Below are 17,799 nucleotides of genomic sequence, written 5' to 3' on the forward strand. Positions count from 1 at the left end.
ATATCATTAATATCAGTATAGACAGAGTTACTTCCATTTTTAATAGTTGCATAATACACCTTTGATGTTTGATACATTTTTAAACAACCAACCCCCTATCGGTGGACACTTAGCTTATTTAATAATCTTTTTGTACTACAAACAATATTGCAATGAGTGTTCTCCATAATCTTGTACCTGCATAGCTATAGAATAAATACCTAGAAGTGGAATTGTTGGGTCAAAGAGTAAGTGCATTATTTATTTTGAAAAGCATTTTCAAATTACCATCAGAAGATGAACTATTTACAGTTCTATCAACAATGTTTAATTATAATAGAAGTCTAATATTTCCAGTGATAAAGATTTCCTCTTCCCTTTCCAGAATTCAGATACCTAGGAAACCAAAATCATAAGATTCTTAATGAACATGAAATGAAACCAAGGGAGTTGGATGATCTTGAGTTTTCAGATGGGGCCCCCTGCTTCACCAAGCTCTGCTTCTCTGAGAAATTCTGTGTGTGTGTGTCTTATTTTTTTTTTTTTTGTACCATGCTTGATAAAAATCGATAAAACCAAACCTCTCTTTTCAAGACTTCATAGTGATAGTCCTCTTTTTGTATATCCTTATCATTACATTATCATTCTTTCTTTCTTTTACAACATGCAATTGTTCTATTATATACATATTGTGGTAATTTTTCATTTTCACTTGCCTGATTACAAACTACATGTAAGGGTATATTTCAGACATAAAAATGTCAAAAGGATTATTTCCAAACGTGTTTCCTAGAAACAGCTGATTCTATTAGTAGTTTGTGAATCTTTAGAAGTAGCACTTCCTGGTTCTTAAGAGATTGATTCTTCCTGGCATTTATTTCAATATTCTCTTATTTTGAACTCTTAGACTCATCTGTGTTTGGGTCGATAGCCATCTCTGCTCTGATTACCACTGACTGGCTGATAAATTATTATAGAGTGTTTTGTAGATAGAATATGCTATAAAAGCTACCGATGACATTCCATCCCTACATTTCCAAATGTCCCACTAATGAGTCACATGAAAAGAGGAATGTGTTGATTTGTTTATGTGATATGTGTCTAGCAAATATATAGTGAGCATGAGGGGTTTTGTTTTTAAGAATCTTGAGGGGCGCCTGGGTGGCTCAGTTGGTTAGGCGGTGGACTTCGGCTCAGGTCTTGATCTCACAGTCCGTGAGTTCGAGCCCCGTGTCGGGCTCTGTGCTGACAGCTCAGAGACTGGAGCCTGCTTTAGATTCTGTGTCTCCCTCTCTCTCTGACCCTCCCTTATTCATGCTCTGTCTCTCTCTGTCTCAAAAATAAATAAACATTAAAAAAAAAAGAATCTTGAAAGTTACTTCATATTTTAAGTGGTATTTATTTTAACTATCAGATGCTTCCCGTTTAATTCTGTGAAAATTTGGTCACTGCTTTAGCCAGTAGTATGTTCTTTATTCACAGTCATCCTTTTGTTCTCTCTTTTCATATGTGCCTCCTAGTCAAAGAAAATCAGTATAATCACCAACTATTTGTGTTATTAGAATGACTAAATATTGGGGCGCCTGGGTGGCACAGTCGGTTAAACGTCCGACTTCAGCCAGGTCACGATCTCGCAGTCTGTGAGTTCAAGCCCGCGTCAGGCTCTGGGCTGATGGCTCAGAGCCTGGAGCCTGTTTCCGATTCTGTGTCTCCCTCTCTCTCTGCCCCTCCCCCGTTCATGCTCTGTCTCTCTCTGTCCCCCAAAAAAATAAACGTTGAAAAAAAAATAAAAAAAAAAAAAAAGAATGACTAAATATTTTATAATCCTGAAAGGCTAGTGTAATTAGAGGAGGAAATGGAAGTTGAGGTTCCTATACAGAAATTTTTTTTTCCAGGGCATCTGGGTGGCTCAGTTGGTTAGATGTCTGACTCTTAATCTCAGCTCAGGTCACAGTCTCACAGGCTATAGGATCAAGCCCCACATTGGGCTCTGTGCTAACATCGTGGAGACTGCTTGGGTTCTCTCCCCCTCTCTCTGCCCCTCCCCTGCTGGCACACTCCTTCTCTCAAAATAAATAAATAAATATTTTCAAAATAGAATTTTTCCTTAACAAATATTCAAAATATTTTCCCAGAAAAAATAAAATATTTTCCCCAAAGTTCCCCTCTACTTGCTGGATGGGATGCTGCCCAGTTATGAATCATTTAATAAAGCCAATTAGATCTTCAGAATTCTTAAAATAAAATGTATTTTCCTGCTAACTTTAGGCTTAGAATGAATTCTACTCATTATTATCTGTGGGTATGATATACTTACTAGTCCAAAAGGGATGTGTTCTATAGGATATCATTTTTACCCCATTGGTTCTTTTTTCACCTTCAAATTTAAAATAATGAGCATTTGTAGCTATGAAAAAATTCCTTGGAGTGGGGTGCATTTCCCTAGACATTTTTCTAAGAATAAGAATAATGCCCTTATTCAAAGATCAAAGATTTCACTACAGAATAGGGTTAATGGGCTTTTTATTGCTAACCTGGGATCCTAACCACTATTTATTATACATTTCTGGGTGAAGTTTTTTTTCTATCTTCCTAAAAAGTTACATATTTTTAATTTTTTCTCTAAATTTTTATTTAAATTCTGGTTAACATATAGAAAGTTATGTATTTTTTAAAAACTGTTGACATAAAATTCAAAATTCCAAAAACACAAAATTCCAAAACTGAAGACTAGTTATATTTTTAGCATTTCTCCAGGAGTTACATACTGAATATTTTTATTTTGTATTTGAAGATGATTACTAACCAGTCCTTTTAAATATGTAATTTTTAGGAACACTTAATGTTTCTTACATTTATTCTTAGATTTTAAGTTTTCTTTAAAATTATAGAATGAGTTTAGATTTCAAATTAAGTTGCTGTATTTTATCTAAACCTCTGTCTGCCAGGAGTGTGACTGAGGGAGAAGAACCCTTTTAATTATATATTATAGTGGTGAAATGATTATAGTGGTGAAATCACTTCTGTGCTTTGAAGTAATCCAAACCAAAATGATAAAGCAAATCCTGATGGTCATCTGGCAACAAAACCTTCTCCTATCTACTCCACAAAACCTGAGCAAAGAGCTGACAGATATGTGATGCTTTGTCAAACTTTATCAACTACCATTGAAAAGATATGAAATTCCAGCGTTGATACTTCTGAAAGAGAATACCCAGAAGATCTATCTGATATGACTCACTGTTGCTACCATGAAACTAAAATGTTTGTGTTTTCATTTTAGTGACATTATATGCCTCCTGCATTCTCCTGGGAGTGTTCTTGAATAGCAGTATACCTATATTTTTTGAGCTTTTTGTGGAGACTGTCTACCCAGTTCCAGAAGGAATTACTTGTGGAGTTGTCACTTTTTTAAGTAATATGTTCATGGGAGTACTTTTATTTTTTCTCACATTTTATCACACAGGTAAGAAATTTGACTTTTTATTTACTATCTAAATGTGTTACGAGAGAGGTTTGTGGCACTGGTGTATAGGGAATTTATATGGAGAATTCTCACCAAAGCAAATTACTTTGACAAAGCTTTCAGGTGCCTAAAAAAAAGATCCTCCATTTTGTTTTTCTTGAAATGCATCCTAGACTAATGTAATGCACCCTCACTCCCTAGAGTTTCTGGTTTAATTAACCTGGACTGGGGCCCTGTATTTATTTTTTTAAAAACCCACCAAGTGATTCTACTATACTGGTTCTTGTTGAGAACCACTGGTATATTGCTTTTTAAAAGATACTTAGAATCTACTGTCTTAACATAAGGTACAAGTTAAAGTCAGAGGTAGATTTGTAGTGTCAATCCTTAGAGATGAATGAGAAGTCACCCAAGGAGTGGGTAGAATATAAGGAACAGCACTCTCCAGTGAAACTTTTTAGGAGGCTGGCAGTGTTCTTTACTGTCTAGTACAGTACTACTAGCCACACTCAGCTAGTGCAAGTAAGGGATTGGACTTTTTACCATTTTATTTTAATTAATGTAAGTTGAAATTTAAATAGCTACACATAGCTAGTGGCTAGTGAATTGGTCAGCACAGATATAGAGTGAAAAGAAGGTTGAAGTGAGAACCCAGGGGGTACGCCTTTGAAGAAAAGGGAGGCCCTTACAAGAGAGGAAGGGATGGGGTCCTGAATCAAGTGAAGAAGTTAGACTTGGACAAAAGGAGTTAGGAGAGGAAGCAGTGCGGGCGGCCACAGAGGCAGACACGCTTCCCAGGGCGATTGTTGAAGGAGCTCCTTCTTGATGGCACCAGCTTCTGCTTAGAAGCCAGTTGTCTGTCAAGAGCTGGTGGGAAGATAGTGGAGACAGGGCTTAAGGAGAGAATGGAACATTAAAATAACCTTGGAGGGATGGGAGGAGACACCGCAGGGACAGCTGGAAAGTTGCTGGGCACACTGAAGGCAGACCACCTGAGGTTGGGATCCATGGGTTTGTAGTGACTCCGTTTTGCACAGTTGTTTGGTTTTCTCTGATACTCATTCTTCTCTGTCCAAAATCTGTCTTGCTGTTTTGAAACATTTGAGCATAATTATCTAGTATTTTTTTCTTGCATGTTAAGGATTTATACTTGTGATTCTTGAATGTAAATTTTTATTAATTTCTACTAGGCTTGTATCCTATTTTATTTCCTCATCATAAGCGATCTGTTATTACTACCTTTTTTTCCTCATTGCTTTTCTCTTAACTGCTCATCAAATACCAGTAAATTTGGATAATTTTTACATGGAAGAATCTAATTTTAAGATTCAAATGTAACACATGCTCTAAAGTGTAACAATCCAAGAGGCCTAATATTTTATAGGAAACTTCCTGACAGTCTTATAATTGAAATAATAGCCACAATAACCACCTTGACTGGAAAATACATTTTTGAAACTTTCAAAGCTGATGAAACAGAATCTGGCCTGGGTTTTAGACAACCTTTAACATAGCATTTTCACCTAACAGCAAAAAGCATCCAAATGATATGTTAATTTCTTAATATATATGATTAACAACAAACTAGATCATTTCCACCAATCAGTAATGCAGGCGAAGTAGGTTTTAACTTTCCTACACTTGATGTGAGGTCAGTTTCTCTTATGAAGGAGAGAGAGACTGATGAAGCCAGACTCCTGTTGACAGTCCTCTTGAAAACATGTGTTTCCATTAGGGAAAATGCCATCAGGAGGTGTTAGAATAAGGTCTTTCCCTCCAATGTGTTTTCTAAACAGAACAAACAATTCCAAATAGAATAAACAATTATTACACATCAGCTTTAATCCACTTCAGTTTGTCACAGTTGAAATTAAGAGGCTTAATGCCTCTCTTTTTGCATGGTAAAGTATGAGAGATGGCTATGTTGCCCCTTCAGGTGATAGAAACAATTTTCCAGCCCATGGACACAGCTCTGCTAAGTGGTCCCTGCAGCCTGGTAGAGCGTGTTTTTTTTCTGTCTGATGGGAATAAGTTTTGTCCTCCCAGTATATAAAAACGACCACAGGGGCACCTGGGTGGCGCAGTCGGTTAAGCGTCCGACTTCAGCCAGGTCACGATCTCGCAGTCCGTGAGTTCGAGCCCCGCGTCGGGCTCTGGGCTGATGGCTTAGAGCCTGGAGCCTGTTTCCGATTCTGTGTCTCCCTCTCTGTCTGCCCCTCCCCCGTTCATGCGCTGTCTCTCTCTGTCCCAAAAATAAATAAACGTTGAAAAAAACGACAACAGTAGAAGCCCGATAATGTTATCCTCCAAGAAACCTCTTGCATGTGGTCTCTAAAACATAACACACGTTTATTCATCAGTTAAGGCAGAGACTACCCTTACACTGACTATGGAAGAGCCCAGTGTACCCCTGACCATCTTGCTTGGCCAGTAGAGAGTCTGTGTCACTCTGCTGGTCCAGCTGCAGCTTTCAACTTGTTCAACAGAGACTGGAGTCTGGCGCAAGGGTACTAGAACTGACATCAGTTGGCGTTCACCCCCCATTTTGCAGATTCCTAGTGACCAGGTACAAGCAGATGTTTTTGTTTCTTTGGCATAGGTGGCAGAAGAAACACTTAGCAACGTTTCTGCTAATTCCTATCTCATTGATGTGATCAAGGATTTATCTAGCTGGGGAAAAAAACTTCCCTCTTTTTGCTTGGTTTCTGGTCACATGTTTGTATACATCTCTTGTGTGGGTGTTAAAGGTTTCTGCCTAATCTCCATGATTATTATGAAAAATGAAACTTTAATTATTAATTTTAATCCGGCAAGATGATTTTCAGGAAAAAAGAAAATCTCAGTTCATTTTGATATTTTAGAGAGTTAATGAGAAGGTATGTGTGAAAGAGCCCTAGGCCAGGGCATTACTGGCACTCACCAAATGTTTGTTTTGTGTCCTTCTAGATAATTTGCTGTTTGCTGGTAATAATTTAAATATCTAGGCTTCTTTTTTTTTTTTTTTAAGTTTATTTATTTTGAGAGAGAGAGAGTGAGCAGGTTGGGGGCGAGAAAGAGAGAGAGAGAGACTGAGCCATTCAGGCACCCCTAGGCTTCTGTTTTCTAGGGGTGCCTGGATGGCGCAGTCGGTTAAGCGTCTGACTTGGTTTTGGCTCAGGTCACCATCTCATGGTCCGTGAGTTTCAGTCCCGTGTTGGGCTCTGCGCTAATAGCGCACTGCTTGGGATTCTGTTTCCCTCTCTCTCTCTGCCCCTCCCTGCTCACTCTCTCTCCCTCTCTCAAAAATGAACATTAAAAAAAATGCCTTTTACATGTTTATTTGTTAGTGTGTGTAATAAATGCATACAAATATGCCCACATCTCTCTAAGGCTAAGGTTACTAGAACCATGAAGACTTTGTTGAGGCTCTTTCATGTATGACTAGTTGATCTCGCCCCAAAAGTCCTGTAGCAGGAGTTCACATGCCTCACAACTGAGGTTTGAGGATACATACATTACAAGTCTGCAAAGTTATCTCTGAGGTTTGAGGATACATACATTACAACTTCTGCAAAGTTATCTCCTAAAAATAACTTTCAGTTCCCCAGCCAGTACCCCAAACATTTCATAGGATGAATGGAAGTCCCTTCCATTACAGCCAGCATTCAAATGCCATAATTCAGTCACGTTAAAACTTGAAAAACTCACCCAGAAGTTAGTTACATGTCAGGACTCACTTCCGTCAGTTATGTGATTGGAAGGCCTGTATTTTAATCATCATGAAGATCTCTGGTTTCGTAGGTCACTCCTTGAAGAAGTACTAAACTTTCTGACTAGCATTTTATTTCCCCACAATGTGCTACTTAGTGGGTGACTGTGTCAGATATAATTTTCCAGGGCTATACAGACTAGCCCCAAAATGACCACATTAGAATGGCTTGCCAAACAAGAAAGCCTCCATTGGTGATTTGTTTGCAGATCATGGCCATTGCCATCATTGACGATGGATGATGTCATACCAGTTTCTATGCCAGTGGCACTGGCTTCTTTGGAGCCCTGGGCCACAGGGTCTCCCATGTCCTGTTTTTATTCTATTTGGGCATACCTGGAACAGTGTCAGAAGTTTTTTAGAGTTTTTCTGTCTTGGGGTTTTCAAGGTCACTTTCAAAAAAAAAGAAAAGAAAAGAAAAAAAAGAAGCCAAAAACTGTTACTTGCTCCCTAATATAAGCATATTTATAAAACTGAGTTGCTTCGTATAATGTTTGCCTTGAGAATCTCAGTGAGTTATTTCAGATAGTGCAATGAAGCTTTATTCTAATAACTTCAATTTGACAAAATCAGTCTGAGGGTGCTCTTAGGTTCTTTATATGCTTTGAAATATATTCTCATGTTCTACTTGATAGTTTGTAGCTTGTTCTGAAGTTTGTATTGTTTGCTATTTTTTGTTGCTGTTGTTCTAGAAGCTTTGCAGCAGGTTTTGGCTAAATGAACTAAACGTTTTTACCTCTGGCCTTTCATTTTTGAAGTAGCTGACCACATGAATCTGAGGCTGCATTGTGGCTCAAAAGATTCAGGAGCCTGGCTGAGGGGGAGGCATTGACTGGTAGTTACCAGAATAGGTTCACCAGGTATGGACTAGTCAGGAGTTATTTTATATGTAGGGAGTAATTATACAACATTATGGTTAGATCCTATTGGATACTTAGTGTGCAGTGAAGACAGAAGGGCATTATACCATGAGATCATGATGTCAGCTGGCTCTTCTTGAGGGTGAATAGAGGCAATTTTGTCAAATCATCATAATTCTGGTTAAATCCCCAAAGAAAGTAGAAGGTTGGTTCCGGAGGGTGGTATCTGGGAACAGACAAGTACTTAAAGGTGATAGAAAACAAAAGCATAACATCATTAAAGGGAAAGATGAGATGAGTATAAGAGTGCTTCTAGAAGAAAAAAAGGAAGAGGATGAGTGAAATCCTAATTAGATAATCCCAGAAGAACATCACCATTTGGTGCAGAGCCCACTTCACTGAGTAAAACATAGCATAGCACCTGTCTAAACTGTAAAACTGGCAGACAGTACTCAGGATGCAGTATATATAATAAATGATAGACAACCAGCAAAAATAGAGAGAGAGGCAAACTGTGTAGAATGGATTCGTACTTTCTCTAGTGAAAGACCGAAAAAAGGAATATTAGAAAGCTGTGTTCCTTTTAAAAAGGTGTCAAGTTTAAGAACGTTTCAATGAATCAGGATTCTCTTGGTTCAATTATGTCATATGACACCAGGCTTAGAAAGGACAGCAGGTGACTTTGCTACTGGAAGGTCATGTTAAACTTTTAAGCAAGCCATTTCCTGCTTATTAGAGCACCTAAGCTGTGGTTCATGTGAACGGTTTTCAGTGGGAAAATATATAGATGCATACCTTTTTGCTTTCTGAAATGGCAAGTAATTTCAAAGAACACTTGTAGTTGGTTGAGCCAAGTGAACTTACCTAAAAGGTGGACTTAACTTTTCAGAGGAAGGCACAGTAGTAAAAACCAACTGTAAACCATAACACTAAACAGCAGTTATGAGGCATTTTTATAGATTTCATCTGAACCCAGGGAGAAGGAATAATTTACAACTCTGATGAAATAAAAGGTCTGTTTTCGCAATATTCAATAAATTTCTAGGTTTGAGGAAAGCAAGGACAAGTTAGTTGTTGCTACATGTGTGTTACTCTAGCTCCTCATAAAATACAGTCTCTTAAGATTTAGAAAATGTCATTGTTGTAGACTACTTTGTCAAGTACCATACTTTTTTTTAGCTGTTGCTTAAAAGTCAGAATGTTCATTGGGGCGCCTGGGTGGCGCAGTCGGTTAAGCGTCCGACTTCAGCCAGGTCACGATCTCGCGATCCGTGAGTTCGAGCCCCGCGTCAGGCTCTGGGCTGATGGCTCAGAGCCTGGAGCCTGTTTCCGATTCTGTGTCTCCCTCTCTCTCTGCCCCTCCCCCGTTCATGCTCTGTCTCTCTCTGTCCCAAAAATAAATAAACGTTGAAAAAAAATTAAAAAAAAAAAGTCAGAATGTTCACTTTAAAAAAAAATTTTTTTTTTAATGTTTATTTTTGAGAGACAGAGACAGACAGCATGAGCGGGAGAGGGGCAGAGAGAGAGAGGGAGACCCAGAATATGAAGCAGGCTTCAGGCTCTGAGCTCAAACTCACAAGCCGTAAGGTCATGACCTGAGCAGAAGTTGGAACCGACTGAGCCACCCAGGCGTCCCCAGAATGTTCACTTTTAATATAAATAGTATGCTGTTCTATTTTACTGCTTTTTCTCTTATTTTTTTTAATTGCTTCTTTTTGCCTGTTAAAATTATCATCAGAAATCCAGAAGCTACATGGTTAATATAAAAGCTGAAAATGCTGGTGTGTCATTTCAGGGGATATTGGAATAAAGACAAGATTCCAGGGGTCACAGCCTTCCTGGGTGTTTAGATTATACTCAATCCAAGTAAAGCACAGAAACAGCTTTGCATAGAAATACCATTGAAATATATGTCTTTGTTGTATGCTATAGAATAGCATGTCTGACTTTTAAAATGTAAAAATTGAGAGGTGGGGAGCCTGCTTTTGTAAGCATATTACAGAAAAAAAAGTATTTCAGCACCTTTTCTTACCACTTGGTTTTCTGATTTCCATTCCTGAGCATAAATTGCTCTTTTAGCCATATGAATTATGGATTGATTGAAAGCAGCAGTATAGAAATCTTTAGGATGATTTTTGAAGACTAAGGCAGTATTAGTATTCTGTAGAAGTACAAAAGGAAAATATAAACCTATAGCAGTGCCCAAAGGAAAAAAATGTACCAGGGAGCTTTTTCCCTTCATTTGTTGTTATTGTTGTTGTTGTTGTTGTTTTCATTGAAATTGCTAAATAGATATTAAACTAGGGAAGTTATCCCCACCACCACCAACCCAACCTCTTCATGCCAGGGAGCCGCTCACTTGTGCTCCCAGAGCCTCAGGATTGCCTGCCAAGGAGGGTTGGGTAGAAGGAGGCCAAATGGATGCACAGCTCAAGGGCCACGGGAGCTGGAGGAGGCAGCCACGGGCAGCCACAGTGAGTGGGTGTGTCTTGTTAGCACAAGGCTGGGACTGGCCTGTAGGCAAGCCCTGAATTCATGAGCGAGCATTTTTGAAGAAGGATGTTCTTGATACCATTAAAGCAAGTAATGGCAGAATCACCTGTTTAGAGGATTCCTGTAGGTTTTCAGATAATGGGCATCATTTATGCTGGTAGGGGGGAGAAAAGAACAGAAAGAAACAAACCAAAATATTCACAGTAGTTTTTCTGAGGGTAGAATTAGGATTAATTTGTTAGATTTTACTTTATTTTTTTCATACATTTTCTAACCTGTTTTACAATCATCACTACTTGCTAAGAACTAGATTTTTCTGTCCAAGGAAATCTAAAAAAGTTATCTCAAAATTCAGGTTATTTTCTTATCTTTAACCCATCAGATATTTCTTTTTTTTTTTTTTTTAAATTTTTTTTTCTCAACGTTTATGTATTTTTGGGACAGAGAGAGACAGAGCATGAACGGGGGAGGGCCAGAGAGAGAGGGAGACACAGAATCGGAAACAGGCTCCAGGCTCTGAGCCATCAGCCCAGAGCCTGACGCGGGGCTCAAACTCACGGACCGCGAGATCGTGACCTGGCTGAAGTCGGACGCTTAACTGACTGCGCCACCCAGGCGCCCCCCCATCAGATATTTCTAAACAGAGATGAGAGTGATAGTGATAGCATTAAAAAATAGCAAACGAACATTTAAAGGTGATTGATTATTTTTTCTTTGAAGAAATGGATTTTTTTTTTTTTTGCCACCAAGGTCAAGGTGAGCTAAACTGATGAAAAGTTATTAATAATATTGATTTAAAATGTTCCACATGAAAGCGGTATAATACATCATATGTATCACCCAGACTCCAGATCGCCGTTTATTGAACACCGGTTTCCAGGCCTTCCATGATGCATTTAGTGTAACTGCTTTGGAATAATGCACAGCGATTGCTCCCGGCATACAGGTGCCGTTCTGCTGGTGACGTGTGAATGCTTACCACTGTGTGTTTTTGTCTTACAGAGTTGTCTTGGTTCAACTGGTGCCTTCCCGGGTCGTGTTTGCTCAGTCTCCTCCTCATTCTGTGCTTCAGGGAATCCTATGACAGACTCTATCTTGATGTGGTTGTCTCAGTTTAATAGCACAGACTTGAAGGAGTTTGAAAAGGGACTGCAAATCATACGGCATACTGCACATTTGCTTGGAGTTGCACACCTAACAGGAAAAAAAAAAGGAGAAGAGAGAAGCTTCACTCAGAGGTTTTGTCAGGTTACAGATGATCATATTCATTTCATGACTACTAGGTAACAATAATGTGGGACTTGAGTGATAATAGGGGGTTTAAAGACTCTAAATGGCATACCCGTGCCTGGTTCTGGGGTTGGAAGTGTGGATATCTTACACATAAAGCACTACCTAAATAATGCCCTCTATGTTCTGTGCCAGTGCTAAACTACTGATTGATTAATTGTAATTATGGGAAGAAATAAAGGGTATCTATCACATACCTTACCGAAGTCACATATCAGAATAGGAAGAAATGCCACTAACTTCTAAAGAAGTTTAAACCCTATATCAGATTTTAATTATAAAATAGCCAACAGGTATATCAATGATAAAATTTAGCCACGTGTACACTACGTTTTTTCTAATAAAGCCATTTCTTATATGACTCCTTATTTTTAATTAGGTCGGAAACCTTTGGCCATCTTTATTATGGTGAGCAAGTGCTTCCCAGTGACTTCAGAGCACATATTTGTGTCTCGATCTCAACTTATCCTTGTTTCTGTGAAATACAGTTTCATCTACTAGGCTCTTAAATAATTATATTAAAGGTGACTAAATGTTTAACATAGTCGCATTAAGTATTGTATGAAAAATGTAATTCCGTTCTGATTTAGCACTTTGTTAAAAGTGAAATGACAAATCACATAGAACATTCTGTGTCTTCAGCCTATATATATGCATATGTACATGGTGGCGTGGGATGTAAAGTCCAGCACCAGCTATTATTTCCTAGGGTTGCATTTTACTAAATGGTCCTTGTTTGAAAATAACAATTTATAACCTTGAAATCTTCAAATCTGTTGAGTTATATCTGAATTACATTCTTGTGTTTCAATTCAGGTTGTTTCAATTCAGTTCTATATGGAGTCAGTACATTTGAGAGGATGATATTTTGCCAGTACCTGTTTTCTTTGTATGGAGGGTAGCTTTTAAAAAAATGACAGTTACTCATTGGACAGCTCTCAGACATATATTTCACTGTGACATAAAATATGCTCCGGTGGGATTATGCTGTTACCACTGTTCACATTTACATAATTCCCCTTACCCAAGGAAACCAAACGTTTTCTCAAAAAGACAAAAACAGTACTTTCTTTGCCTTCATTATTCTCAGCTTCCTTCCACCCCCTCTTTTTCTCTTCAGTTGAAATTTACATCTTCCTTGTCAGCCAAATTTGTATTTTATTTGTCTTTTTCTGGACAGAGCACAAGCCAGCTCCTTCCATTAGCCATGGGGACAAAATGCAGTTAGAGAGAGCTAGTCAGCCCTCAGTTCTGCTCCTCTCTACACATGTGCACACACCATCACACACAGTCCCAAATGCCCCTCCTCTCCCCTCTTGGTAATTTGAAGGCTGTGTGTTAACTCATCTCATTCTCAGAGGAGGACCTAAGCTTTCTTCTAAGATCCTAAAATGTGCTCCTTGAAAAGTAAGAAAACCCTCCCCTTCAGCATCTGTCTTCAGTTACCTTTAAATCAACCCCTTTATAACCATCCTGCTAACTTAGCATCGAGAATGGAAGGAACTAAGGAACTTGCTAAAGAGAAGAAAACCTGTGAAGACTGGGCTTACTTCCAATTAACCCTGTCATTCTTAAATAAAAAGAAAGCAGATTTCTTGAAGATGATTGAAAGCCAGCCACTAGAGATAGGAGTAGTCCGTGAGCCAGTGCTAAAATAACCACCACCCCTTCCTGTATAGACAGAAGACAGAAGGGAGAGGGAAGAACTATGAAGTATTTGGTTGTAGTCAGAACCACTGACTACAACCGCTGTTTGAGGACTGCTCTATGAAATTTTGCTATAATTAAGACGTGATACAAAATATTTTAATTATAGCTAATTCTACTTCTAATACAAAGTAAAGAAAAATATTAAAAATATTACCTAAATGACTATTTAGTTGAAAGACATCCCAAGTGAGTAGTGATCAAAAATTCCTACGTTGTACCAGACACCAGCCATTGTCTTAGCGTACGTGAGGTGAGATGGTCCTTCCAGCTCATTCATATCTGGCAGATGCTTGTTCTGATCACAAACTGCCATGTTTTAAGTGATCAAAATTTCATATACCAAACCTGATATAACCAAAGGGCTTTGGAGGGTGGGGGAAGAAGATTACACAGTATTTCCTGAATGTTTCAAGTCATATTTTTTTTTCACTTTGTGTGATTATTTCTAGCATGCATAAAAATAGACCAGCTGTTGTCTCTGTACTTTCTAAACAAATACTGCAGATTTGTAATGATATTTTATAATGAAAGAAGTCTTAACACTCCACTAAGCCAAGCCCTCATTTTAGAATTTATAGAAACCATCCCAGAAAGGTCAAGGGTCTTGCCGAAGGTCACAATTCTAGATAGTGACAAAAGTAGAATCAACTAAAACCCACACTGTCTGACTCCCAAAGCAATGTTTTTCCCTACCTCACAAAACATCAGCTTAATTTGGAACACCCCTCCATGTTCATACACAGTGGGACTTAAGAGCAAATCATCATTATGGAGTGTGGAAAGTACAGGGGTCCAATTGAGGTGACTGTTTTTTAAGTAAGATCATTCTGTTTTCTTCACCCTGTTGGTGCTCTAAGTCTTAGCTTGCAGGAACATAATATAAAAAGATTCTGATGAATAATTCAATCCTCATAAACCAAGTCAACAGCATTAATTGGTAAGGACATGTTATAGTGTAAGTTCCCTGTGGCTTATCAATGAATACTTCACAGTTTATGGGAAGAAACATTTTTTAATATGGTCCATGGTGGAGGCATAGGAGCAAGATAATTACACACACAAATGCATTTCACTGGAGGATGGAACTAATAAAATAACAAGAGGGAATCGAGTACAAGTATAATTTTGTATACTTAAGCATATATGGCTTAAGGGCCAAGCTTTATCATAGATCATATATTTATGCTTAATTATTGAGAATGTTTACAGCTTGTTTTTATGAAGCCCTTCTAATGAGGGATTCAAGCTAAGAGATTTTAAATCGAAGAGATTAAATTCCCATCTACTTTAAATTAGGTTTTTTTACTATTATTTTTACTAAAATCTAGGCATTCGTCTTGCTGCTTGCTTAAGTAGAAGCTCATTTCAAACTCAAGATCAAATACAAATGCACAGTAAATTTACTTTAAATTAATGTTAAAAATCACATTAATTCCACACTTGTGCCTGAGATAATAAGTACAGGAATTACTATGATTATACCATCTTATGTAATAAGTGCAAAAGCTGTGATAAGAAAGTGCCATATTAAAAAAGAAACATACAAAAAACTATGAGGGTATTTGACTAGGCGTGTTTTGTAGTTAGCGGAACAATAGAAATCCACTTTAATTTGGAATTTTACAGAAAGGGACAAATTAAAGTTTATTTCCATACTATCAAACAGTTCGTCAGTCTGTTAGGAAAATATAAGCAATGCTCCAGAGGCAGGTGGTGTTGGACCACCCTAGAAGAACAAAAGCTGACCGGGAGATTTTGGGGTGTTCTTGTAACAGCATCCATTGGGTACTTTGTGCTCAATGGAGGTAGTTGTGTGCTCAGTAAGCAGACACCTTCGCTATCCTAAGCAGGCATGTCCTTTCAGGTGTCTGAGACTCTCCTAGGTGTCTGCTTCCTCAAACTGACTTCCTGGCACAGGCTTCCCCCTGAACCCCACCCTAAGCTCTGAGGCAAAAGCGTGGTCTCATTCTTGAATACTTCTAAGGCCACGCAGCTGGGCTTCCCTTTCCTGAGCAGGACGCTAGCATGACTAAATCCAGAAAGATTTAACAGTTCTCCCACAGCAAGTCTGATAAGTTAGAATATTCCCTGAAATGGGAATGACAAAGGTCTCTAACAAGCTTTTCTAGTCATTATTTGCTGCATTTTAGAATATGGGCTGATTAAACTGCCTTCTGTAGTCTTTCTGTTGTGCCTTGGAACCTGGAAGACCTCTATTATAATAGCTTTCCATCTCAACCCACACTCAGAAAGTGAGAGCAAAAGGTTACCCCACCCTAGCTGTTCTTTCATTCAACAAGGGAGAATTACCTTAAAAAAAAAAAAAAAAAAAAAAACTAAAACTAAAACTAAACAAACAAACAAAGCAAATACAAAAGGAAAGCATGGAATTCATTTTAGCTTGATAAAATGAGAGAAACACAACAAACCATTTTAGCTCTAATCCCACATCACAGTGCTCTCAGGGTTCCCTCCTGGCTCTTCTAGTCTGCAAGGGAGGCTTCTACAGTCATGACCAGAATGTCAAGAATGACTTGGAGACACTTTTACTTTACCTAAATGGTAAAAAGTGAAATGTCTGCTTAGTACAACTTAATTTAGACTTTTTCTAATTCAGATTGATTTTCTTCTCATTAACCCAAGATGAATCATGGAATCAAGGAGATGATCTAATCCAACTACCTCATTTTACAGATTAACAGAGAACCTTTCAGGTTCAATGCCACAGGCAAGTTTTAGCAGGTAAACTGAGTCCTAGACCAGCATTCTTTCCATAAGCGATCAATGTGGTAACCAGAAACAAATTTTTTAAGTAAAATTTCTTCCATTTCTTTTAATTTTTTGAAAATTAAACACGAAGTGCATGAATGCTTATCCATTATAAAATACCCAGTACAGAAATACAGAGCGAAGTCTACCTCCGTACAAACGTGGTGACTCCATTCCCCTTTTCCAAAGTATTCCTTATGAATCCTTTCAGAAATTTTTCTATGCATTTGCATACATATGTATAGATACTTAGAGGGAACTTAAAATCAAGTCGTTTAGGGAACTGTTTCTGAGACCATGTTGGCTTTAACTTTCTTGGGCAGAAGCAGGAGTTTCTGAGATCCTTATTTCTCTCCCAGATGAGTCTCTATCAAATGTAGGAGTGGTTAGTAGAGACATTTCACAGACCTGTTTGTGTACCATCAAGCTCTATCACATCCTGAAGCGTAAAGATGAATTCCAACATGCAATATTCTGTTTTTTCTTATTGGAAATAGAGTTTCTGTTTTTATGTCACCAACTAAGGCCCATGTACTGTGAGAGAAGAAAGTGAATGACCCACACCAAAACCCAAATAGATTTTCTTGACAGGGCTTCCTGGTCTCAGCAGAGGCACAAATACTGTAGAAGGTGGAGTCAAGAGAATAAACTATGTGATTCCATTTTTTTAAACAATGGCTAGTGAAGATTCTGGCAATCCTTACTATTTTCCTGGCCACCTTCCTTAGCTATCCTATCTTTCAAGCTAGCTACCCATAAAACTGATTAATTGTAGTAGGACAAGAGCATAGGTTGGCTTGGTCACCTCCTCTTCTTTTCCTGCCCGTCTTCCCATCCAGCTTTCCCCTTTCTGGTTGTATCTTCTTACGTATTCCTGACTCTGCCTGAAAGAAAGCTGTGTGAAACCCAGATATTCTGAGTTGCCAGCTTTAGAGAGGAGAGCTGGCCAGTTTCTTCATGTACTAGACTGGAGAGACCCAGGAGCCCCCGTATCCCAGGCCTGGCGTCTTCAGCTATTTGACCTGGAGCAAGTCACTTAATTTCTTATTTACCACATCTCTGAAGTGAAGGAGTGAACAAGGATGTTCCCTAAGGTCTCTTCCAGTTCAAAAAACTCAGGTCCATTCTTAAGTAGTAGGAAATGATTAAGCACATGCAGTCTCTAAAACTGCAGAGCTTTCTAGCACCTTCATGTTTCCCTGTGTGCAGTGGCCCTCCTACTGTGAACACATGGACGATTCCACTGCACATTTGACAAGAAGAAATGGCTTTCTCATTGTCTGTGGTAGGAGACAAGCTACAGGTACTGTTTATTTCCCCAAAGGACTTCGTATATGAAATGCAGGGTGTATTAAATTTATCAAACCCAATAAGAGAAAATCTGCCATTTGATGTTGAGATAGCATTCTGGGAGCCAGGTCAGAGTACTGCATTTGTTCCCTGGAGTCAGGCCAAACCAGGAAACCCATCCCTTGGCTTGCTGT

General features: G+C 38.5%; 1 protein-coding gene across 1 annotated transcript in view; it reads left to right on the forward strand.

The window, feature by feature from the left end:
* Window positions 1–12,608, forward strand: part of SLC49A4 (solute carrier family 49 member 4) — a 78,666-nt gene extending 66,058 nt beyond the window's left edge. Inside the window, exons 8-9 of the mRNA XM_003991709.6 lie at window positions 3,263–3,445; window positions 11,549–12,608. Coding sequence (XP_003991758.2) covers window positions 3,263–3,445; window positions 11,549–11,664 — 299 coding nt within the window. The 3' untranslated portion in view covers window positions 11,665–12,608. The remainder of the gene's footprint in view (window positions 1–3,262; window positions 3,446–11,548) is intronic.
* Window positions 12,609–17,799: the final 5,191 nt, after the last annotated feature.

Source organism: Felis catus, chromosome C2 (genome assembly GCF_018350175.1).
Source record: "Felis catus isolate Fca126 chromosome C2, F.catus_Fca126_mat1.0, whole genome shotgun sequence".
Classification (NCBI taxonomy): domain Eukaryota; kingdom Metazoa; phylum Chordata; class Mammalia; order Carnivora; family Felidae; genus Felis; species Felis catus.